The 25662-nt window shown below is 39.8% G+C and overlaps 1 protein-coding gene across 7 annotated transcripts in view; it reads left to right on the top strand.

Annotated features, from left to right (window-relative positions):
- The window catches only part of pax2a (paired box 2a), a 71084-nt gene that overhangs the window by 5662 nt on the left and 39760 nt on the right, over nt 1-25662 (top strand). For all 7 annotated transcript variants that reach the window (XM_034184938.1, XM_034184941.1, XM_034184935.1 and 4 more), the window contains exons 4-6: nt 1209-1294; nt 1366-1485; nt 3528-3572. In XM_034184938.1, the coding sequence (XP_034040829.1) occupies nt 1209-1294; nt 1366-1485; nt 3528-3572 (251 nt within the window). The remainder of the gene's footprint in view (nt 1-1208; nt 1295-1365; nt 1486-3527; nt 3573-25662) is intronic.

The raw sequence follows: 25662 nt of genomic DNA, 5'->3' as shown, positions 1-25662 counted from the left end.
TAACCAAAAAGAATTATGTATTAAACGTGAAAAGTGGTCAGATATTTTCTCATTTATGTATATATGATTAATCTATATTTAGCAGATTTTGGTTATTTTAAAATGTTTTCCTCACTTTAAATCTGCTATAAACATTTTTACAGTATACAAGTTTACAAGTTTTTCCTTACTATGTGCTTGCTCGTGGGGGAGAGAAGGTTTGATTGTACTCATGTGAAGCACCTTGAGGCAGCTTTTTGTGTGTGTGTGTGTGTGTGTGTGTGTGATTTAGCGTGATACAGACATTGAAAATAAATTTTAAAAAAATTGAATTGACTTGCTGCAGTAAAATAAATACAGTGCATAACTCTTGTTTGCCTTCCAAACTAAATTATGTTTGGTTGAACCCTCCCATATTTTTACAAGAGCATCATGTTGATCTATTCATTAGATTATTAATTCCTGTTTGTTGCCTTTGTGGAATCATGCATTGAACTGTAAATCTATTATGTTGTGTTTTTTGTGTTCTTATAATTCTCTGCAACATTTGATTTTGAAATATAAATGTAAAAATGTATTCAAAAATGTATTCAAAAATGAATACTTTTGACTCGTGCACAGCACTGAGTTGATAAACAGAGGAAGACAAAGTCTAGAAGAGAGATGTAACATCGAGAAAATAGAGTGAGCAGATTGGACAGTGGGGAGAGTAAAAATGTAAGTCTGGGAATGAGACGAGTGTACGATCAGGTCTGAGAGGTGGATAGAGAGAGAGAGAGAGAGAGAGAGAGAGAGAGAGAGAGAGAGAGAGAGAGAGAGAGGAGCAGGAGATTATTAGAGTTGGCCAGGTAGAGTCAGTGAAGCTGATCATTGAGGTGAATTGATGTGATTTCATGCTTTGTTTGCAAGATCATTCAGACCAAAGTGCAATGAAGACTTTCCCTCCACATCACATCTGACTGGTACGGAGACTTTATCATATTTCAAACCTCAGAATCCAGCTAGATTGAATCCACAATCTCAGGGGGCAGTCCTTATTCAGGTGCACAGAGTTGCAGAGAGATTGCCCCTAAAGACCAGAGATTGGCTATTTGTGGCAGCGCCTGTATACGGGGACATAAACGGTCCAAACGACGGGTCGCTGCCATGCACGGCTATGAACGTTCACCATGTTTAAGTATCCTGGAAACACTTATCGACTGATCCCTGTCTGTTGTTCATTTTACCAGGATTATTCGCACCAAAGTCCAGCAGCAGTTCCATCCGTCCCCCGACGGATCGGTTACGCCGCTCTCTACGCCCGGTCACACTATAGGTGAGCTAGAAGATGCCATTCAAATGATCTCACGCGCAACCACACAGTCTAATCCTAACTGTCTTCATCAGTGCCCAGCACGGCCTCTCCACCGGTGACCAGTGCCTCCAACGACCCCGTAGGATCCTACTCCATCAATGGCATCCTGGGCATCCCGCGCTCCAATGGGGAGAAGAGGAAACGAGACGATGGTAAGGGAGATTCTTTTGTTTTCACTCTCTCCATCACTCATCTCCTACTTTTCTGTGTGTGAAGAAGATGGCATTTCTAACAGCGCTGCGGCCGAGTGTGTTTCTCTGCGCTGTCTCCTGTGACTTGTTATGTTGTACATCAGGCAAGGCGAGTGTTGAGAGTGGGCTGCGATTGGATCAGTTTTTTGATGCCCTGCGTTTTACCATACGCCTGTGGAGCTGCATCTCAATTTTACACCACGCTCAGACCTACAGATACTCCGTATAGCTGTCATACAGCCCTAATCCCCTTTGGCAAGACAGCACTTGCTTTTATTACTATAAAAAGCAGGAACAGAGGCTCACTTGAGACTTTTTTATTTGTTTTTTTGTTTTGTTTTTTAACCAAATGCTGAACAAAAGCATTTCTATTTCGCCGTAACCACTCTGAGCACACCTGATCCCATCAGATCTCAAAAGTGGAGCAGAGTAGATTATGCTTATAACTTGGCTGGGAGATGCCTCGGGAACATCAGGAGATGTCCACATTTCTCCATGTAGGACTGGAGGTGCACTAGGAAGGGTAATCCAGGGTAAAACATATGCCAAATTTTATCTAGATTTGCTGTGGTGATTCAGAGCAACTGGGGGCTGGTGAAAAAACAACAACAAAAACTATATATATATATATATATATATATATATATATATATATGAACAAATAAATAATTTAAGGGGGTCATGTTGTGCAGAATCATTTTTATTGTTTTCATCACTTTAGAGTAACATGTTTTAAATTTCATGTTAAACATCCTTAAAATTCAACAGTTCATTATTTGTGCATTTACAAATTACATATAGGTAAATTTTAGGCAGCTAACAACAACAAAAAAATAAATAAATAAAATTGTCCCCACCTCCTATAAATTGAGGTTTGTTTGCTCTCAAAGCATATGCCCGCATGCACATATTTAAGTGTGTGTTTAAATAGAGTCAGGCATGTTTGGCAGAAGAACTGTTTGTCTGACTGTAGTTTATTACTGAACCTACATGGGGACACAAGAAAACTTGCAGAAGGAATGAACAGGCGCAGTGCATGGCACACAGTTGATAAGGGCATGACGGAAGCAGTGCGAATGTGGTACTCGCCTCGCGATTTGATTACTCGTAGTAAGAATAAACACAACATTACACCCACGTGATTATGCATGTGGTAAGAAATGAGTGAAAACTTGTTTGACACTGTGAGAACATGACAGGGTTGTAATCAGGACAAAATATGGACTTGAAAATGGCACATTTTTCCATCTTGACCACTTCCCTGCTGCATCCACCAATATTTTCTGGACACAGTGCTGTCTTCATCTGAGCGTGACGGGACGCTTAAAATCTCTTTGTAAGACACCTGGCAACCTATATTAGCTTGCTGAGTAACTGCACAGTATGACCCCTTTAAATTCCATCAGCACATTCTGTGAGATCTAAAAATACACTCTGCAGGAACTAGGTTCTTGTTTATCTTAAGATATTTCCCCTCTCACCCAACTGATTTATTTTTTTCAGTTTTGCTTTTCCAACATTGAAAACAGTAACTTGAAATAAATGTTTGCATGCAGTACCTCCTACCTGGATGAGTGATTACTTCCATCAACACACATTCTGTGGCGCTGTGAAATGCATTAAAATAATCAAGTATTTTACAAGACCACAAACACATCCAGATATGCTCAAAGATTACGAGCCAGGCCGAGCCAGACTTTCTCATTCCAGGCGCGAGAGTGGACACACACAGCCTGAGGGCTAATAGATTATCGGTTGTGCAAACAATTGGCTTTTTTAATGCCTATGAATTAACATGTCCCTGGTGGAAGCGTGAACAGGTGTAGGAACAGACCGGCGGAGGCAGGGAGGGCCGCGTGTGCTCATGTGCGTGCATGTGTGTGTGATGGTGTGGCGTACTGTACATGCATTGCTTTGAGGTGGCTGATGGGATGATGAACATTATCTCAAAGAGCATTCATCAAAACAGGCCACTTCCTTCTTTTATGTTTCTGTCTCTTTAGTTCTCTGGAGTGGCAACCACTTGGATGGAAGGAAAATAGGACATTGTAAGTTGAAGTTAGATAACCTTCTTTTTCTTTTTTTTTTTTCTTTTGTTGTGATCAAGCAGCTCACAGTGCTTTTTTCTCAGTTTGTGTTTGTGCTTTTGCAGGATTTCCCCCAATAAGTAATATTTATAGAAATTACCTTAAATTAAGATACAGGGTTTAGAAAATAATATTTTTCATGTAATGGGATATAATTCAACATTCACAATGTTTCCAACTCAGTACACTCATCATACTGAGATTGCTGTTTGAATATCAGTGGAGTTCATGATATCCATTCCCAATTTAATCTAATTTTTCTCTCATTTTTAAAGGGGTCATATTGTGTCAAATCAGGTTTTTAATCTGCAGTTACATGTATTTGGGATTTGAAGTTACACACCAGAAGTCTTACTTTTCTATGTCTGTGCATGTAGAAATTCTCCTTCTGTGACAAGAATTCAAACAACATCTAGTTCTAGACGCCTGTGACATATGTAACAGAAGTCCATATCTGAACATTTTCTGGACATGTGACACCTCAGTGTCAGCAGGGTAAAACTCTGCAGAGACCACATTTTATCACATTAAAAATAGTGTTAATTAAATGCTATCATAGTATAACTGTAGTGACTGTATTAGAGTTGAACATTTTGAAATAACTCTATAATAAAGATGTTTTAATATGGTCATAGAATTTAACACTGTTTGGAAATAGGCCAAATATAGTCCAGGTAGAGTTTATTTCACTCTGCAAAAATTTACATTGTGGGTCTCATTTATAAACCCTCTGTGTAGAATTTGGATTAATACTCTCGGTGCCCATACAGGCCAACATGTGCACATGGATTTTTTCATTAGAGCTATGAGACGGTGCATGCAAATGGTTGTTTTTTTTTAATTATGAATCTTTATTATGGTGAAACTGTATGCACATTCACAAGTGTGATTTCCCACCCCAAACTTGATCAAAAATGCTCAGAGAGCACAGAAATGCCACACACCCATTTCAAAGTATCAGGCATTTAGAGAAAATATTTCATGGGATTTTAAACTTACAATAAAATATCTTTACAGAAATAGTATTTTCTGTAAAGTAGCCATTTTCCCATTTGTGGATTGTTGAGTAATCCTAACCAAAAAAAAAAATCCTTCTTCCCACCCATAGATAGAATGTACTTGCCACATTTGATTTTAAAAAAATGATAAAGCGATATCTTGCAGTACATATATTTAGTCAGGTTCAAAAGTATTTGGATGGCGACAATATTTGCAATTTTGACTCCTTCCACCAATACAGAGGAGTTGAAATAAACCAAGTTGTGCTTCTACCACAGACTTTCAGCTTTTCACAATGTGAAAATGAGACTAGTGAGAGTTCACCAGGACCCCAATGACAACTCTGAAGGAGTTATAGGCTTCTCTTGTTGTTATTGGAGAAACATGGGATAGTGCCAGTGTTTCTTCTAGCAATGGTTTGATGAAACCATGAAGCTGTGTAACTGCTGATGCAAAAGACAAGAGTTGTATGATGCACAGTTTCTCCAATCATAAACACAGAAGCCAATAACACCTTCAAAGAAGTCTTGGGTGTCTTGGTGGCTTCCTTCACTCTTCTTATTGCATGGCCACTAATTTTTGATAACTGCCTCATCCAGACAGATTTATTATAAAGTACCATACTGTTTCACATTGACTGATGTAATGAAATCCAAGACATCTTGGAAATGTTCATGTATCCATCCCCTGACTTGACTGAAGAAAACTGTCTGTAAAAGTAATGATTTATATTAACAAAAATCCTTAAGTTTAGTTCATCCATATGGGCTGTGATAATAGAGGGACTGTCCAAGAAGTGTCTATGATTCCAAAATGGTCAGAGGTATGGAAACAAAAATGGCAAACATTGTATCACTGTCCAACTATTATGGATCTGACTGCACAATCATGGTTGCACAGAGACCAGTTTGGTCATTTGAATATAACACTTCTGCAATTCTGGCAAACTAAAAGCCAGACACGTTTCCTCACGCAGCTTAAAGAGAACAGATCTTGGAAGCATGAAGCTGCACAGGAGCCAACTGTCATCAGGAGCCCGAAAACCAGAGCAATCTCTAAATACCCGTCTAGACTGATAGTTGCACTGGAAAATTCTTCCAACTATACCAAAGCTGTCATCCTCACATGAGCATTTACATACTGCTGCAACTGAGTATAGCACCCACACTCAACAACAGCAACAACAATAATAATCCTACCTATAATTTGTGTTGTTTGTATGGATGTTTGCTGCTGTCTGGCATTATTCCACCAACCGCTCCGTTGAAACGTATCCCATCACTTCCAAACTCTGCCAAGGAATGGATTATATCATGGCCTTCCAGATTGGGTATTTTTGAGTTAAAATTTTGTGCCACTGTCAAGTAAGTGAGGGCTGATTATGTACCTCCAAGGCTTCATCTTGCCACTATGTTTTGGTCTCACTAACATCTCGGAAACCACAAGAGTTCAGTATGGTTGCCAACGTCATGTCTACTTTTTTTTAGCAGAAAGGAAAATCTCTGCCAGACAATCTTTCCATCAGTCACAGCCTGAAAATACACTTGACACTTCTAAATTAATAACAAAAATAAAACAACTTCTTATCAGTGTTTATAGGTGAATTGCAAATCAGCTTCAGAAGTGCATACTGCCAAGTGTGAGGAATAATGACAATTATTCTAAGTCTATGCAATAAATAAGGATTCAAAGGATTCAAAGGAATTTTATTGTCATATGCACAGAAGAACATGTTCCCTGCACAATGAAATATGTCTACTGCATTTAACCCATCCTAATTGCCAGTAGGAGCAGAAGTCGCCATTAGGCGCCCGGGGAATATAACGTAACAGAATAAAGTAATCTAAAAGTACAATAAATGTCCTGACATTTAGGAAACAGCACAAGTTTGATCATTTTACTACAATCAGACAGAAAATTTAAAACACTGAGCAACAACAGTCTGTGTGCTATTTATAGACTAAAACCACAGCGTTGATCTACTGATTCCAATGTATGTAGACAATTTTGCTGACAGTTTTGTAACTACTCTTCACCTGGTCGAAGACAGGTGCCTCTGCTAGTAGTAGTTGTAGTAGTAGTAGTAGTAGTAGTAGTAGTAGTAGTAATAATAATAATACGTAGTAATCACAGTGAAAACTGATACAATTTTGTGCGTACTCAATTATTCACAATGAATGGTAAAATGTACATATTATAAGTGTGTGTGTGTGTGTGTGTGTATGTGTGTGTGTGTGTGTGTGCATAAATTATATTTTAATGAGAATAAGAAATGCCTTATTTTTGATTTCCCCTTCACCACATCAGACTTGACTTGTTCTGAAAAACACATATCCACATGGTGTGTATCCATGTATCCATATGGTTTGTATGAGGTATACACAAGTCTTCCTTTACAAATATCAGTTTATGCGTGGAAAAGAAGTCAGCGTGGTTTTTGCACATGCACATCATTTAGAAATGAACAGTGTTGTATAAAGTACCGGAAAAATCACACTTAAGTGAAAGTACAGATACCCATTTAAAAAAATGACTTTGGTAGAAGTTCAAGTCACTGATTGAAATGCTACTCAAGTAAAAGTCTTAAAGTATCTAGTATTTATTGTACTTAAGTATGACAAGTAACGTACAACTAAATGTACTCAAGTATTGAAGTAAAAATACAAGTAAATGTTAATAATCAAAAACAGACTGATTCTTGTTATATTAAAGTTTATTTAGGCTTGGTAAATTACTGGTAGTATTAGTCAAAGTACTGAAAATTGTGCACATCACACAAAAACACTTCAGAAACAAGGTTTCAAACCTAAACCTGAGTAGGCTACTCACTAGGTGTTCACAGGAAACACTTATTTATTTCTATATGTATTTATTTTATTTTCATTGTTACATGGTTTTAATCTTTTCTGTTGTGTTTTGTTTCATTATGTTCTTTTTGTCCTCTTTCTCTCAAATTGTATTGTAACAATATTAGTCTATTATTATTGACTATTATTGTCTATTATGTATACTATTATTGTTGTTGCTATAATATGAATAAAATAAATGTAAAAAATTACAATTTGACTCTTTTGCAACAACGAACGCTGAGCATTAATTATACAGAAAACAAATAAACACAAATGTGCTTATGCGAACAGCTTAATGCTAACTTTAACATTGAAAACGCCATAGACATGCTAACACGTTAGCATCGGTCCTGTTTTTAAATTATAAAATACATCTACCAACTGTTTCAGAAGACCATAACAGGTCGGTTTAACATAAAAATATTCAATATTACTCACAGACATATGCTCTTCAGGGTTTTAGCGGGGAAAAATTAGGATAAAGCAAAATAAACCAGTCAATCCACGAATCGTAGATCGAAGCACTGCTTCGACCTGCGAATCACTGCTTCGATTGGTTCAAGGTTCAAAGCAAAGTCGTGCTGCAGAAAAGTTGATTATAATCAACTTTCCTGCAGCGGGTCTGTAATCAACGTAGAGAAATTATCATTTTCCTGACAAACACCCCCAAGTGCGCAACTGCCTACCGGACATGCCTCATGACAAATTGGCCTGACTTCGTTGCAGTCACTAGTAATCAGTGGTGTCTCTGGGTGAAAACACGACTTTGTTCGTGTGTGTGTGGTTTTTTGTTGTTGTTTGTTTTTTTTTGTAACGAGTAACAGCATGGTGATTAGAAAATGTATTGGAGTAGAAGTATGCAATTAAGGTCAGAAATGTAGTGAAGTAAAAGTGAAAGTAAGCTGAATTAAAAAAAAAAACTCAAGTAAAGTACAAAGTCTCCCAAAACGTACTTAAGTACAGTAGTGAAGTATTTTTACTTCGTTACTATACAACACTGTAAATGAATAACCTATACTCTAACTTTTTGTAAATGTGAATAAGCATGGCCCTTTTATTGTTGCATTTCTCCAGAATTTGGTCTGTGATGCAAAGATCTGTAGCTGGTGACTCTTGTTTGATTAAACCCAGATAAATTTCAGTAACGTCAAAGTAGAAAAGTCACAGCATGTTTGAAATATCACTTTCATGGTTTAGTAGAAGTATAATATCAGATATTCCAGTAAATTGAAAGATGACTAAACTAGAAGGGTACACAGAGAGTGCAGACGTCTGCCAAGGCCAGTAGTCTATTTAAACATAGATCCATATAACTATTATTTACTACTCATTCAGTGATTTTATCAACATGAATATACCTAAATTGTTTAATAAAGATCAATGTTAACTAACTAACTAATGAACTAACAAACTAACCAACTAAATAAATAAATGAAGTTCAAGAAAAAAAATCTCAAATCTGCAACTTGATCTAGTTCCCCTTCAAAAATTGAAAATTGTTCCATCTCCTCCACAAAGCTTCCATGTGCAATTCTGTTGTTTACAAACAGCAAAACAAACAAATAATTCAACAAATGCTAATGGAAACATAACCGCCACGGTGGAGGCAGTAAAAGGCAGACATGGTGCTACGAAGTTTTCACTGTTACAACAAGCTTTCAGTACACTTGTGCTCTTGACCTGAACCATCTCCTTATACATGTGTTGGTGAACATAAACAGTAGCACCGATAGAAAACGACTAGTGAGTTAATCACAACAAAACCCAATCAGACAAGGCTTACTGATAACTAAAACCATAATAATGTCATATGAGGACATCACGGTGACATCAGATTTACATTAGTAAATGACAATCTATTTTCTGTCTCAAATGTGCTCCAGGTCATCCTTCAGGCTCTTCTAGTTTCAGAGCTACTGAGAAAAATGTGGTTTTGGTTTCTATATTATCACATGATGGCATACAGTGACATCATCAGGACTTCACATAAAATCCACATACGAGGTCTGTTAGAAAAGTATCCGACCTTTTATTTTTTTCAAAAAACCTGTTGGATTTGAATCACGTGTGCTTGCATGAGCAAACCTTGAACCTTCGTGCGCATGTGTGAGTTTTTTTGACGGCTGTCGATTGCGTCATTTGCTTGTGAGCAGTCTTTGTGTGAGGATGGGTGGAGTCTCTCATCGGATTTTCTTTGCAAGGAAAATGGCAGAACGACTGGAGCAGCGCAACTGCATCAAATTTTGCCAGAAACTGGGTGACAGCCAGGTGGAACCCATTCGGATTATTCAGACGGCTTTCGGTGATGATCCTATGGGCATCACACAGATTAAGGAGCGGTACAACCGGTTTAAAGACGGCCGCACAACGGTGGAGAGCGAGCCACGCTCCGGTCGGCCATCAACATGCTGAAATGACCAGATCATTTCCAAAGTGAACGCTGTGGTGATGCAGGACTGTCGTGTGATTATCCGAGAAATTGTGGAAGAGGTGGACATCAACACTTTTTCAGCACATTCCACTGTGATAGAAGATTTGGCCATGAAAAGAGTTGCAGCGAAATTCATGCCGATGATTTTGGTGACTTTTCAGTCATGTGACTATCCGAGAAATTGTGGAAGAGGTGGGCATGTCACAGCATGTCCTGTGAGGCTTCAACACGGAGGCGCTTTTGCTCCGTCAGCAGCTTCGTGCCGAAGCCATCGGCATGAATTTCGCTGCAACTCTTTTCATGGCCAAATCTTCTGTCACAGTGGAATGTGCCGAAAAAGTGCTGATGTCCACCTCTTCCACAGTTTCTCGGATAGTCACACGACGGTCCCGCATCACCACAGCATTCACTTTGAAATGATCTGGTCATTTCAGCATGTTGATGGTCGCCCGGAGCGTGGCTCACTCTCTCCACCATTGTGCAGATGTCTTTAAACCGGATGTACCACTCCTTAATCTGTGTGATGCCCATAGGATCGTCACCGAAAGCCATCTGAATAATCCGAATGGTTTCCACCTGGCTGTCGCCCAGTTTCTGGCAAGATTTGATGCAGTCGCGCTGCTCCAGTCGTTCCGCCATTTTCCTTGCAAACAAAAAACGACGAGAGACTCCACCCATCCTCACACAAAGGCTGCTTACAAGCAAATAACGCAATCAACAGGCGTGAAAAAATTCACGCATGCGCATGAAGGTTCAAGGTTGGCTCATGCAAGCACACGTGATTCAAATCCATCAGGTTTTTGAAAAAAATTAAAAGGTTGGATACTTTTCTAACAGGCCTCGTACGGTGCGTCCAGAAAGTATTCACAGCACTTCACTTTTTCCACATATTTTTATGCTACAGCCTTATTCCAAAATGGATAAAATTAATTTTTTTCTTACAATTGTACACACAATACCCCACAATGACAATGTGAAAAAGTTTTTTGAGATTTTTGCAAATTTATATATAATATAAAAAAATCACATGTCGTCACATGTTCAGAACCTTTGCCATGAAGGTCAAAATTGAGCTCAGATGCATCCTATTTCTATTCCACTGATCATCCTTGAGATGTTTCTGCAGCTTAATTGAAGTCCACTTGGGCTAAATTCAGTTGATTGGACATGATTTGGAAAGACACACACCTGTCTGCCTATAAGGTCCCACAGTTGACAGTGCATGTCAGAGTAGAAACAAAGCATGAAGTCAAAAGAATTGTCTGGCGGACCTCTGAGACAGGATTGTTCTGGAGGCACCAAGTCTTGGGAAAGGTACAGAAACATTTTCTGCTGCTTTGAAGGTCCCAGTGAGCACAGTTGCCTCCATCATCCATAAATGGAAGATGTTCGGATCCACCAGGACTTTTTCTAGAGCTGGCCACCCATATAAACTGAGTAATTGGGGAGAGGGGCCTTAGTCAGGGAGGTGACCAAGAACCTGATGGTCACTCTGTCAGAGCTCTAGTATTCCTCTGTGGAGAAAAAAGAACCTTCCAGAATGAGAACCATTTCTGCAACAATCTACCAATCAGGCCTGTATGGTAAAGTGGCCAGACGGAAGCCACTCCTTACTAAAAGGCACATGGCAGCCCGCCTGGAGTTTGCCAAAATGCACCTGAAGGACTCTCAGACTGGTGTGAATGCCAGGCGCAGTGTTTCAAGGAAACCAGCCACCATCCCTATAGTGAAGCACGGTGGTGTCAGCATTATGCTCTGGGGATGTTTTTCAGCAGAAGGAACTGGGAGACTAGTCAGGATTGAGGGAAAGATGGATGCAGTAAAGTACAGAGACATTCTGGATGTAAACCTGCTCCAGAGCGCTCTTGACTTCAGACTGGGGTGACGGTTCATCTTTCAGCAGGACAGTGACCCTAAACACACAGACAAGATATCAAAGGAGTGACTTCAGGACAACTCTGTGAATGTTCTTGAGTGGCCCAGCCCGAGCCCAGACCTGAATCCGACTGAACACCTCTGAAGAGATCTGAAAATGGCTGTGCACTGATGCTCCCCATCCAAACTGATGGAACTTGAGAGGTGCTGCAAAGAGGAATGGACAAAACTGCCCAAAGATAGGTCCACCAAGCTTGTGGGATCATATTCAAGAAGACTTTTGGCTGTAATTGCTGCCAAAGGTGCATCAACAAAATACTGAGCAAATGGTGTGAATATTTACATGTGGTTTCTTAGTTTTTTGTTTTTAATAAATTTGTAAAAATTAAAACTTTTTTCATGTTCTCATTATGGGGTGTTGTGAGCAGAATTTTGAAGGAAAAAAATTTTTCTCCATTTTGGAATCAGACTGTAACAAACAAAATGTGGAAAAAGTGAAGTGCTGTGAATACTTTCCGGATGTCCCGTATGGAGATTTGTTTGTTGGTTGACATGGACTTGAGATCATCCTTCTAGCTCTCTTTGTTTCAGAGTTATTGCTGAAACTGCCATTTTTGTAATCATTTAATGTCATGTGGTGACATCATCTTGATACCACATATAGAGCAGCAGATGTTGCGTTTGCTGGTTCATATCTACTTGAAATAATTCTTCTAGCTTTCTTGGTTTCAAACTTACAGCAGAAATGTGATTTTCAGATTTTTTTTTAACACTTTGATTGACCTGGACCTTTGTCCTTCATGTTAATACCATGTCAAGATACTATTACCAGCAATTCACATGTGCCATAAGAATGAAATTGGTCACGTGGTTCTTGAGAAATTCATGTGGACACATGCACACACACAGACAGACAGACAGATAGACAAAGTGATTAAGTCTCACAAATCACTCTGGGGGCCAGATTAAAAATCTGGCATTTCAGTTTGATCCAGATTGCTGCCATATTGTTTTGATAATCTGCTGATGATCTCAGATTTTAACCTTGAAAGCGTCACCTGTCGTTTGTCTGTGATGTGATAACTTAGTTGTGAACATCTAATCCACATCGCACAGTCCTTGTAGTGCCCATTGTCATGATGATCGCATGCGCACGTGTGTGTGCGTTCCAGTTGTGACTAAAGTCAGCGTCTGCCCTTTGAGGAAGAGAAAGGTCCCATTAGAGGACAGATGTAGAGATAATGTACTGTGACACACGTTATGTACACCAGGTCCCCAAAAGATGAGTTTCAGGGACAAAGGTGCCATCAGAGTCATTAATCTGTCCTTGTCATGTGTTATTGCAAATTAAAAACGGCACGTCGCGATGGACGCCTTCTTGCGAAGATGGGGGGCTGCATTAGAGGAGTAGGGGATGACAAAAAGTGCATTGTGATGGAAGGTGGAATGAGAGTTCAGCGTGGATTAGTGTTGGGATTTGTGCGTTGCGCACACACCTGTGCATGCAAACGGGTGTGCAGAGCGCAGGTCTGCAGATTTAGACGCTCCTCACACAGTGAACACAGTCACATTTAAGAGAATTTGCAATTCTGCAGAGAACAGCTATTAATTCACAAATTAACATCCACCCCTCCACATTTCCCCTCCTTCTATCTTGGATGTGCAAGCTATCGAAAAGACAAAAGAAATAGCCTTAAGGGGGGAAAAGAGAGAGCCTCTGCTCTATCTGCGCAGAGATTGGTTTGCATGTCTGCAAGCAGCGATACCAATTATGCCAGTGCTGGGAGAGTGCGTCTCAATGCCCCCTCCTACACCCCCCCAACCCCCACCCCCATTCCCTCTTCCTACCACCACCACCCCATTCCACCCCGAATCTATCCATAGCCAGATTTATTTGTGTATCTCATTACAGGAAATGGAATGTTGTTGGTGCCAAATGCATTAATAGCGAATTGGGGAATTAGCCTGTTGTATAGCGTGCTTCCACTCAGTCATTTAAACCTGCAGTGGAAGTGGAAGCCAAGACAATAGAGGATTGGGTGACAACTACTGTGTGGAACTGTCAAATGTGCCTTTGCAATAACGCCTTGTGTCACAGAAGTTCACGCACTAATTCAAAAAGTTTGTTCCTTCATTGCTCCTAAATGGTTTTGAGACAGTTGTTCTGTGAAAGACATCCCGTTCATCTGTCCATCGTCTTCTGCTTTACCGCATTAGAGGTGAGAGGTGGTACGGTCCGGAGGGTTACTCTGGTAATGTCGCTAATTACCTTCTGAAAATGCAATCTGTTGTCAAATCCCAGTAACATCAAAGTCTTGTAATCTGACTACATCTGTTAGCTTTTGGATGTTGCTGGTTGTTGCTGAATGCATCCAAGTACTTACAGTAATGTTCAGAATAATAGTAGTGCTATGTGACTAAAAAGATTAATCCAGCTTTTGAGTATATTTCTTATTGTTACATGGGAAACAAGGTACCAGTAGATTCAGTAGATTCTCGCAAATCCAACAAGGCCAAGCATTCATGATATACACACTCTTAAGGCTATGAAATTGGGCTATTAGTAAAAAAAAAAAGTAGAAAAGGGGGTGTTCACAATAATAGTAGCATCTGCTGTTGACGCTACAAACTCAAAACTATTATGTTCAAACTGCTTTTTTAGCAATCCTGTGAATCACTAAACTAGTATTTAGTTGTATAACCACAGTTTTTCATGATTTCTTCACATCTGTGAGGCATTAATTTTGTTGATTTGGAACCAAGATTTTGCTCGTTTACTAGTGTGCTTGGGGTCACTGTCTTGTTGAAACACCCATTTCAAGGGCATGTCCTCTTCAGCATAAGGCAACATTACCTCTTCAAGTATTTTGACATATCCAAACTGATCCATGATACCTGGTATGCGATATATAGGCCCAACACCATAGTAGGAGAGACATGCCCGTATCATGATGCTTGCACCACCATGCTTCACTGTCTTCACTGTGAACTGTGGCTTGAATTCAGAGTTTGGGGGTCATCTCACAAACAGTCTGTGGCCCTTGGACCCAAAAAGAACAATTTTACTCTCATCAGTCCACAAAATATTCCTCCATTTCTCTTTAGATCAGTTGATGTGTTCTTTGGCAAATTGTAACCTCTTCTGCACATGTCTTTTATTTAACAGAGAGACTTTGCGGGGGATTCTTGCAAATAAATTAGCTTCACACAGGCGTCTTCTAACTGTCACAGCACTTACAGGTAACTCCAGACTGTCTTTGATCATCCTGGAGCTGATCAATGGGTGAGCCTTTGCCATTCTGGTTATTCTTCTATCTATTTTGATGGTTGTTTTCTGTTTTCTTCCATGCGTCTCTGGTTTTTTTTTGTCCATTTTAAAGCATTGAAGATCATTGTAGATGAACAGCCTATTTTTTGCAGCTGCGTATAAGTTTTCCCCTCTCCAATCAACTTTTTAATCAAACTACGCTGTTCTTCTGAACAATGTCTTGAACGTCCCATTTTCCTCAGGCTTTCAAAGAGAAAAGCATGTTCAACAGGTGCTGGCTTCATCCTTAAATGGGGGACACCTGATTCACACCTGTTTGTTCCACAAAATTGACGAACTCACTGACTGAATGCCACACTACTATTATTGTGAACACCCCCTTTTCTACTTTTTTTTTACTAATAGCACAATTTCATAGCCTTAATGCCGCGTTCACACCGGGCGCGATCAGATGCTACAAATTCGCGTGGGTCGCCAGGCGACGGACGCGCCTCCTTTGCCCGGTGTGTCGCTCTGCTTGGGTGGACTTTCGCTGCGAAAATTTGCCCCTGTGCGTCATTAAATAGGAGGAACTTCCCTTCCGCTCGCCGGCTCCGGTTGTCAGTCAAGCTAACATGATGGACCTTGATCACACGGAGCGAGTTGGTGTGAAAAGCTCCCAATACAGAGAGTATCATTATTTGCTGCAGGAGCTGTGTCTGGGTGCGGTCCTTCCACCTCTGCGGGACCCAGTTTGAGGACCAACTGTCCTGTTTGCGCGCGCACATGTAAACAATAATAAAAAAAAACTCCGCTGCTTGCTGCAGCTGGCTCTTCCCCCAAAAAACTCTGTCATAATTGTGTTTAGAAACCAGTCACATCTGTGTAGTTAATTAATAAAATATTCTCTACAGACGATTCGCTCGCGCGCGCACGTAAAGAAAAGAAAAGGAAAAAGCTCCGCTCCCCGCTGCTGCAAGTAGGGCTGCTGCTCGCTCCAAAAACTGTCATAATTGTGTTTAGAAACCAGTCACCATTTGCTTTATACAGGTGTGTAGTTAATAAGTAAAATAATCTCCAGGACGATTCGCGCGCGCACACGTAAAATAAAAAGAAAAAGAAACTCCGCTCCCCGCTGCTGTGGGGCTGCTGTTCGCTCCAACAACTCTGTCATGATTGTGAAATAAAGGACAAAAGAGACATAAGTCCTGCTCACAGGCTGTTACCAGATACAGGACATGTTCACATCTTCAGTCAAACTCCAGACATCTCCACGTCACTACATATTCAGTCCCTGATTGGTCATCGCGGTGCGACGAGACAAAAAAGTTCAGATTTTTGAACTTGGGGAGGAGGGCAGCGCGACGTGAGGCGACGCAATATCGCACCACAAACGCGCAAAACGCTCAAAATCGCTTCACTCGCCTCCGTCGCGTCGCGCTGCGTGGTTTGGCACCAAAACGCGTCCTTATATAGGGATTACATGGCAACCTGTGGCTGCAGTCACTCGCGTCACGCCCGGTGTGAACGCGGCATAGAGTGTGCATATCATGAATGCTTGGTCTTGTTGGATTTGTGAGAATCTACTGAATCTACTGGTACCTTGTTTCCCATGTAACAATAAGAAATATACTCAAAACCTGGATTAATCTTTTTAGTCACATAGCACTACTATTATTCTGAACACTACTGTAGATCTGACTATATCCGCTGTGGCGACCCTAAACAAAACAGGAGCAGCTGAATGGACGACAACAACAACTGCTTTCATGACTTAAGTGACTAAATACAATCAGCACATTCAAACTTCCAACTTGTCACATTTTTATGCTGGTCAGTGCCCCTTTCCATCACTATGTGACGGGTTAGGTAGCCCCATTACATCACTGAGTGACAGGCAGGGAGACGCGCATTTTGACAGAAGCATCATTGCACTCTGACAGCGCATAGAACTATCCCCTTCACTTCCAAGTCATCAGGGAACACTGATCTATGTTTTAATTTAGTTTATAGTTATGATTAAGGTTATTACTATGGTTAAGGTTAGCAGAGGTAGTGGCCAAGTTGTTCGTGCACTTGTTTCTAGTGGGGAAGGTTCCGGTTCAAACCCCACCCCTGCCCATTCTCCATGTAATGTGGTGTTGTGTCAGGAAGAGCATCCAGCATAAAACGTGTGCCAATTCAACATGCAGATCTACCTTGGATTTGCTGTGGCAACCCCGAGCACAAAAAAGGAGCAGCCGAAGGGACTTACTTTTTTATGGTTAACCCTCTGGGGCCGATGCTGTCGTATACCAAGACCAGTGTTGCCACAGTTACTTTGAAAAAGTAACTTAGTTACTTTACTGATTACTCAATTGTAAAAGTAACTTAGTTACTTTACTGATTACTCAATTGTAAAAGTAACTAAGTTAGATTACTAGTTACGTTTTTAGTTACTTTTCCCAGCTGCCGACAACAACCCTCTGCCACCTCAACATGACAATGATACCTGTTTTGCCAAAACTCACTTTATAGTCACCCTTTCTTGACTTCAATGAAAATAAATACTTGTTTTATAAAAAGTAAAATAAAGATGTCTTTCTTGACCTCATATTTAACTGTTGACAGCACTGTAACAGTAAAACTTGCAATTTCGAGCCTACATTGTTTATAAAGGTAACTATTAAATTCTAACATTTTTCTAACATTTAAATTCTATCTAAACATTTTACTTGTCGAAATTATTATTATTTTAAGCAATATTAGTTGTAGTAAAAAACGGCTTCAAAATTGCACCTTTAATCTAGGGGTGTTGTGGGGGAGGGGGGCACATCCTTGCCCCACGCCCCCATTCCATCTGGATTCGCCCCTGCTTTGGCGTTTGAGCACAAAGAATGGATAACATTTATTTATGCAGAAAACAGGACCAGATTTACAGGTAAGAAAGTTTTATTGCGTTTTCACATCATGTGGTCCTCAGAAAGAGAGTTTAGGTGCATTTGAGTGGAAAATAGTGTTAGTTGTTGACGCGTCGCGGAGGATCAGCTGTTTTTAACGAGACGACACAGAGTGGCTCAGCTCAGAATTCTAAATAAAGGAGGAAAAAAAGTATAAAAATGTCTTTGTAAAGCTCAGTGCAGGTGTGCTGATCACCGCGCTTTAAGAGGTGAGGACGAGTCGAGCAGCTGCAAAAAACCGCGGATGAAAAGCTCACAGCTCACTTAAAGTGGACAGTTCAGTCGAACCCCGACCTCCTGCCCACAGACCAAGTTTAATGCTGTTATCGACCCACAATGAAAAATAATAGTAACGCACAGTGACATGGAGAAGTAACTTTAATCTGATTACTGATTTGGAAAGATTAACGCGTTAGATTACTCGTTACTAAAAAAAGTGGTCAGATTAGAGTAACGCAACGCGTTACCGGCATCACTGACCAAGACCAAAGCTAAGACCAAGCTTTACTAAATTATAAATAACTTTTTAATGATATGAGATAGAAACTTACTTTTTTTATTTCCTGAAAAGTTAACTCCGCGGACTTTTGAGCCAGCCATCGGCCATCTTTGTACTCCTCATAGAAGCTGTGTTATGACGTGCGCAATGTGACTGTCCAATCGGAATTGGTTCACTGTCACATGGTTTTCCAAAATCCAATTGTAGGGCAGATTCACCTCACGTGAAAAGCCAAAGATCGTTTTCAGGAGTGATATGTTGCTAGTTGGCCCATTTGAATAGCCCCCTGGGTGCTCCAATGAGTACATACTATTGGGCTCCAAATGCGCTCTGCACCATTATGCACAGCGATCACTGAAAGCAGACGGAGCAGACAGAGAGCCTCTGATGACAATCTCACATGCTTAAACAAAGAGTGTGTAACTATCAGGATTGCTCCACTAGTTTGCATGTGAATGTTACTAGATAACTGTTGCTTTTACCATGAATCCAAAAAAAAACCAAGCAAAAAAAAAAAAACCCCGCATAGACCATTTTGTATATATTGTTCAAAATGTGCATTTGTGTTTATTGTTTGAACATTTTTGTTGTACAGTCTTTCGCACAAGACCTCAAATTGCCTTTATAAAGTGTCAAAACAGTTGTTTATTATAGTTTGCTGTGTGTTTTGAATAAATGTGTGTAGAAAATTATTTTCCGCTTTACTTTTAACTTCCTTATTTTTGATTGTAAACCTTTATTACACTTATAAAACACAACAAAAGCATATATATTCTGAAAGCACAGGCTGTCCTGAAAAAAGAGACATAAAATTTGATTGTGGGATGCAGGGAGAGCTGTTAACAGCAATAATAAAACATTTATTCCAGGCAAGTGAACTGTCCAAAAAATGCCCTCAGACCCCAGAGGGTTAAGGTTCATGTTTCTTGGGCGTCACATGGTGATGCAAAGGTGTTTTCTACTCATCACACATTGACATTCTGTCAAAATGAACCTTTTGTGTCAAAATGTGATGACTTGGGTGTGAAACGGTGTTGATGCAACCGCTTTGTGCACTCTACTTTGCACTCAGATTATGCGCAGTGTAAATAGCGAAATGTGCCCCCAACCACAGTTGGGCTGTGTGTGCTAGCCTGTGCATCACAGATCTTCAAGATATAAGACCTGTGATGTCTTATGGTTGCATATATTTTGCATTGTGAATAGGTCATATAACTACAAGTCACCTATTACTGACTAATGCACGGGAGCACTTGGAGCATATCCTAGTATAGATTAGAGGTTGTCTGGATCATCCAGCCCATCAAAGCAAATGAAGGCAAACCTTCCTTAATGTTTCCGCGCCTTGCACGCTATGACAGGCTGCTCCTGACCTTACTGCTTGGTGCAGGCAAGTTGATGTGACCTCAGCACATGTTTGTCTCATAGCTGGCCTAGCACGTCCTGGATGTAGCCCAGTGCAGCTCTGGGGAGGACAGGCAGCAGGGAGCTACAGTGATAAATTAGATGGAGAAAGCAAAGGTCATAGCTTGTGATTGTAGCGTGGGTGTGGGATGAGTGTAGAAGGGGTTGATGAGCATGTGAGCAAGGAGAGTTTAAAAAAAGATGCAGGTTGTTGATTTATGATATGAAAGAATGATTGCAGCCAGAGTCAGCCTTGTTCAATTTTTTGTGGTAAAAATGAATACACTTGCTATTTTGATTTGTTCAAATGTGATTTTTCGCCCTTTTTGAGATGGTCCAGTGTGTATCCTTTAACGCAGGCAACCCATTGGTGGAGTTTAAATCAGTTAGTTTATAGATTTTAACCTGGGCCTTCACTGGTTGGCCGGTCAAGCCAGTCCATGACAATGAGTCAATAGAGGATCACTTTAGAAAATAAATGCGTCCACGGCAAGGGAGAAATAAATGGAATCACAAGCACCATGATGGGCCTAAACGGGTGATTGTGTGAGAGAAAAGCTCGGGTCTGAGAGGGGCCACAGAGCGTAACACAGAGACAAGAAGCTGTTAGAGCCCCGACGGTGGTGGAGGACAGAAAAGGGTCCACATTGCATTTCTCCTGCTTTCTCGTCATTCTCTTCAACCTATCAATTCACTTCTTATCTTCTCCCCTCCCTCTTTTTAAGTCTTGTGGCCAAACCATTTACATTCAGCATTGTGACGCCGCATGTCTTAACGCATAGTTGTAAACAATATACAATGGGATCCGTCGTCCAAAAAATATAAGGAGAGGAAATTCGCTCAGCGGAGAGGAATCTTGTCAGTGAAAAGTCAATTATGGGCGCCGATGCCGAGAATTAATGGAGCGAGGCATTACTCAGCTCGGGAAGGAGGGAGGAGAAAGAAAGGGGGGGGGGGGGGGGAAGAAGCAATACGTTAATTGCATTTCCACAAATACTTACACCACACAGGGTGGCAACACTAAATGACACTCTGGAGACGAGGACAGAGAAGATAAAAGTTATACACAAGAGAACATATTACAGAAAAGAGAGAGAGAGAGAGAAATACCTAAACAGTGTGCAAGCACAGACTCAAGAAGTGCTATAAAAATATACATTATCACCTCCCATTTTATGTTATCATTCATGTCTAGTTCAATAGCAGGATGACTGAAAAAGTTTGAGATTTTCACAAAATTTGGCAGAAAGTTGGAATTCTTTAGAAAAGGCTTTATGACATTTTCATAAAATTGTCTAAGGTAGCACATTAAAATAAGATCCTTATAATAACTGTTGGTTAAATAAAAATAGCACTCGTATAAGTCCTTATAGGATCCTTCAATCAATCAATCAATTTTATTTATATAGCGCCAAATCACATCAAACAGTTGCCCCAAGGCGCTTTATATTGTAAGGCAAGGCCATACAATAATTACGTAAAAACCCCAACGGTCAAAACGACCCCCTGTGAGCAAGCCCTTGGCAACAGTGGTAAGGAAAAACTCCCTTTTAACAGGAAGAAACCTCTAGCAGAACCAGGCTCAGGGAGGGGCAGTCTTCTGCTGGGACTGGTTGGGGCTGAGGGAGAGAACCAGGAAAAAGACATGCTGTGGAGGGGAGCAGAGATCAATCACTAATGATTAAATGCAGAGTGGTGCATACAGAGCAAAAAGAGAAAGAAAGAAAGAAACACTCATTGCATCATGGGAACCCCCCAGCAGTCTAAGTCTATAGCAGCATAACTAAGGGATGGTTCAGGGTCACCTGATCCAGCCCTAACTATAGGCTTTAGCAAAAAGGAAAGTTTTAAACCTAATCTTAAAAGTAGAGAGGGTGTCTGTCTCCCTGATCTGAATTGGGAGCTGGTTCCACAGGAGAGGAGCCTGAAAGCTGAAGGCTCTGCCTCCCATTCTACTCTTACAAACCCTAGGAACTACAAGTAAGCCTGCAGTCTGAGAGCGAAGCGCTCTATTGGGGTGATATGGTACTATGAGGTCCCTAAGATAAGATGGGACCTGATTATTCAAAACCTTATAAGTAAGAAGAAGAATTTTAAATTCTATTCTAGAATTAACAGGAAGTCAATGAAGAGAGGCCAATATGGGTGAGATATGCTCTCTCCTTCTAGTCCCTGTCAGTACTCTAGCTGCAGCATTTTGAATTAACTGAAGGCTTTTCAGGGAACTTTTAGGACAACCTGATAATAATGAATTACAATAGTCCAGCCTAGAGGAAATAAATGCATGAATTCGTTTTTCAGCATCACTCTGAGACAAGACCTTTCTAATTTTAGAGATATTGCGTAAATGCAAAAAAGCAGTCCTACATATTTGTTTAATATGCGCTTTGAATGACATATCCTGATAAAAAATGACTCCAAGATTTCTCACAGTATTACTAGAGGTCAGGGTAATGCCATCCAGAGTAAGGATCTGGTTAGACACCATGTTTAAAAGATTTGTGGGGCCAAGTACAATAACTTCAGTTTTATCTGAGTTTAAAAGCAGGAAATTAGAGGTCATCCATGTCTTTATGTCTGTAAGACAATCCTGCAGTTTAGCTAATTGGTGTGTGTCCTCTGGCTTCATGGATAGATAAAGCTGGGTATCATCTGCGTAACAATGAAAATTTAAGCAATGCCGTCTAATAATACTGCCTAAGGGAAGCATGTATAAAGTGAATAAAATTGGTCCTAGCACAGAACCTTGTGGAACTCCATAATTAACCTTAGTCTGTGAAGAAGATTCCCCATTTCTCTGTAATAAAATGTTATGGTCAACAGTATCAAAAGCAGCACTGAGGTCTAACAGAACAAGCACAGACATGAGTCCACTGTCTGAGGCCATAAGAAGATCATTTGTAACCTTCACTAATGCTGTTTCTGTACTATGATGAATTCTAAAACCTGACAAACTCTTCAAATAGACCATTCCTCTGCAGATGATCAGTTAGCTGTTTTACAACTACCCTTTCAAGAATTTTTGAGAGAAAAGGAAGGTTGGAGATTGGCCTATAATTAGCTAAGATAGCTGGGTCAAGTGATGGCTTTTTAAGTAATGGTCTAATTACTGCCACCTTAAAAGCCTGTGGTACATAGCCAACTAATAAAGATAGATTGATCATATTTAAGATCGAAGCATTAAATAATGGTAGGGCTTCCTTGAGTAGCCTGGTAGGAATGGGGTCTAATAGACATGTTGATGGTTTGGATGAAGTAACTAATGAAAATAACTCAGACAGAACAATCGGAGAGAAAGAGTAACCAAATACCGGCATCACTGAAAGCAGCCAAAGATAACGATACGTCTTTGGGATGGTTATGAGTAATTTTTTCTCTAATAGTTAAAATTTTATTAGCAAAGAAAGTCATGAAGTCATTACTAGTTAAAGTTAAAGGAATACTCGGCTCAATAGAGCTCTGACTCTTTGTCAGCCTGGCTACAGTGCTGAAAAGAAACCTGGGGTTGTTCTTATTTTCTTCAATTAGTGATGAGTAGTAAGATGTCCTAGCTTTATGGAGGGCTTTTTTTATAGAGCAACAGACTCTTTTTCCAGGTTAAGTGAAGATCTTCTAAATTAGTGAGACGCCATTTCCTCTCCAACTTATGGGTTATCTGCTTTAAGCTGCGAGTTTGTGAGTTATACCACGGAGTCAGGCACTTCTGATTTAAAGCTCTCTTTTTCAGAGGAGCTACAGCATCCAAAGTTGTCTTCAATGAGGATGTAAAACTATTGACGAGATACTCTATCTCACTTACAGAGTTTAGGTAGCTACTCTGCACTGTGTTGGTATATGGCATTAGAGAACATAAAGAAGGAATCATATCCTTAAACCTAGTTACAGCACTTTCTGAAAGACTTCTAGTGTAATGAAACTTATTCCCCACTGCTGGGTAGTCCATCAGAGTAAATGTAAATGTTATTAAGAAATGATCAGACAGAAGGGAGTTTTCAGGGAATACTGTTAAGTCTTCAATTTCCATACCATAAGTCAGAACAAGATCTAAGATATGATTAAAGTGGTGGGTGGACTCATTTACATTTTGAGCAAAGCCAATTGAGTCTAATAATAGATTAAATGCAGTGTTGAGGCTGTCATTCTCAGCATCTGTGTGGATGTTAAAATCGCCCACTATAATTATCTTATCTGAGCTAAGCACTAAGTCAGACAAAAGGTCTGAAAATTCACAGAGAAACTCACAGTAACGACCAGGTGGACGATAGCTAATAACAAATAAAACTGGTTTTTGGGACTTCCAATTTGGATGGACAAGACTAAGAGTCAAGCTTTCAAATGAATTAAAGCTCTGTCTGGGTTTTTGATTAATTAATAAGCTGGAATGGAAGATTGCTGCTAATCCTCTGCCTCGGCCCGTGCTACGAGCATTCTGGCAGTTAGTGTGACTCGGGGGTGTTGACTCATTTAAACTAACATATTCATCCTGCTGTAACCAGGTTTCTGTAAGGCAGAATAAATCAATATGTTGATCAATTATTATATCATTTACTAACAGGGACTTAGAAGAGAGAGACCTAATGTTTAATAGACCACATTTAACTGTTTTAGTCTGTGGTGCAGTTGAAGGTGCTATATTATTTTTCTTTTTGAATTTTTATGCTTAAATAGATTTTTGCTGGTTATTGGTGGTCTGGGAGCAGACACCATCTCTACGGGGATGGGGTAATGAGGGGATGGCAGGGAGAGAGAAGCTGCAGAGAGGTGTGTAAGACTACAACTCTGCTTCCTGGTCCCAACCCTGGATAGTCACGGTTTGGAGGATTTAAGAAAATTGGCCAGATTTCTAGAAATGAGAGCTGCTCCATCCAAAGTGGGATGGATCCTTATTGCCATCATCTTGCTAACTATGTGTTAATAATACTATAATAAACATGTTTATTGTTATATAAGTAGATGTTTATAAGCACCTATAACAGACATGTTAACAGTTTATAGACTGTTTCATACACCTTTGTTTATAATTAATTAATTATAAAAGCATACAAACACATTTACTGAGTTTGTCGCCGAAAATTCGTGGTTATCCCGGTTAGTGGTACATAAAAATTTGGTCTACAGTAACTGGATTTTTTTAGTCTTTAATCCATTTCACTAATCATCCAAGTGGCTTCTTTTGTTTTGAAAAGTGGAAGAAACCACTTGGATGAGTTATCTTTTAGACATTTATTGAGTTTAACTCACTTACCTTTTATGTATATTACATTTACTCAGGATTTTTTTTCTTTATGGAGATTGACAGATAATGTGCATTTATTAGCAGGTAAATATATGTTTATTATGATTTAATGATATTTTTAAATAAAGAGCAGTACCTTATAATCAAACAAAAAATGGGTTTATGATGCTGTTACTAACTCTTATATGGCCTTATTAATGCATAATGATGCTAGTAAGTGTTATATAAGGAATAATAAATGGCTTAATACCGATTAACTAACAGTTATTACAGGGACCTCAATATAAGATGTTGTCTTGTCAAGAAATAATGCATAGGTGTCAATGGGGAAAACAAATTAGGTGTATTTATCTCTTAATATCTTTAAACATGCAATTTAGTGCTGATCTGATTCATTGGCACAGAATTTTTCTTTGGTCATTACAATTAGGTGGATGTGTGTTGGGTTGTCTGCCCTTGGCAGCACTCTGCTGACTACCTTTGTAGTTTATTTATAATAAATGTTGTATGTTGGACCAGATCTAAGAATTTAAATGATCATAAATCAAAGTGTACTGCAGGAGAGTGTAGAG

The sequence above is a fragment of the Thalassophryne amazonica genome, chromosome 13 (genome assembly GCF_902500255.1).
Source record: "Thalassophryne amazonica chromosome 13, fThaAma1.1, whole genome shotgun sequence".
Taxonomy (NCBI): Eukaryota; Metazoa; Chordata; class Actinopteri; order Batrachoidiformes; family Batrachoididae; genus Thalassophryne; species Thalassophryne amazonica.
The sequence above is the reverse complement of the archived record's forward strand: the minus strand, read 5'-3'. Positions and strand labels throughout refer to the sequence as shown.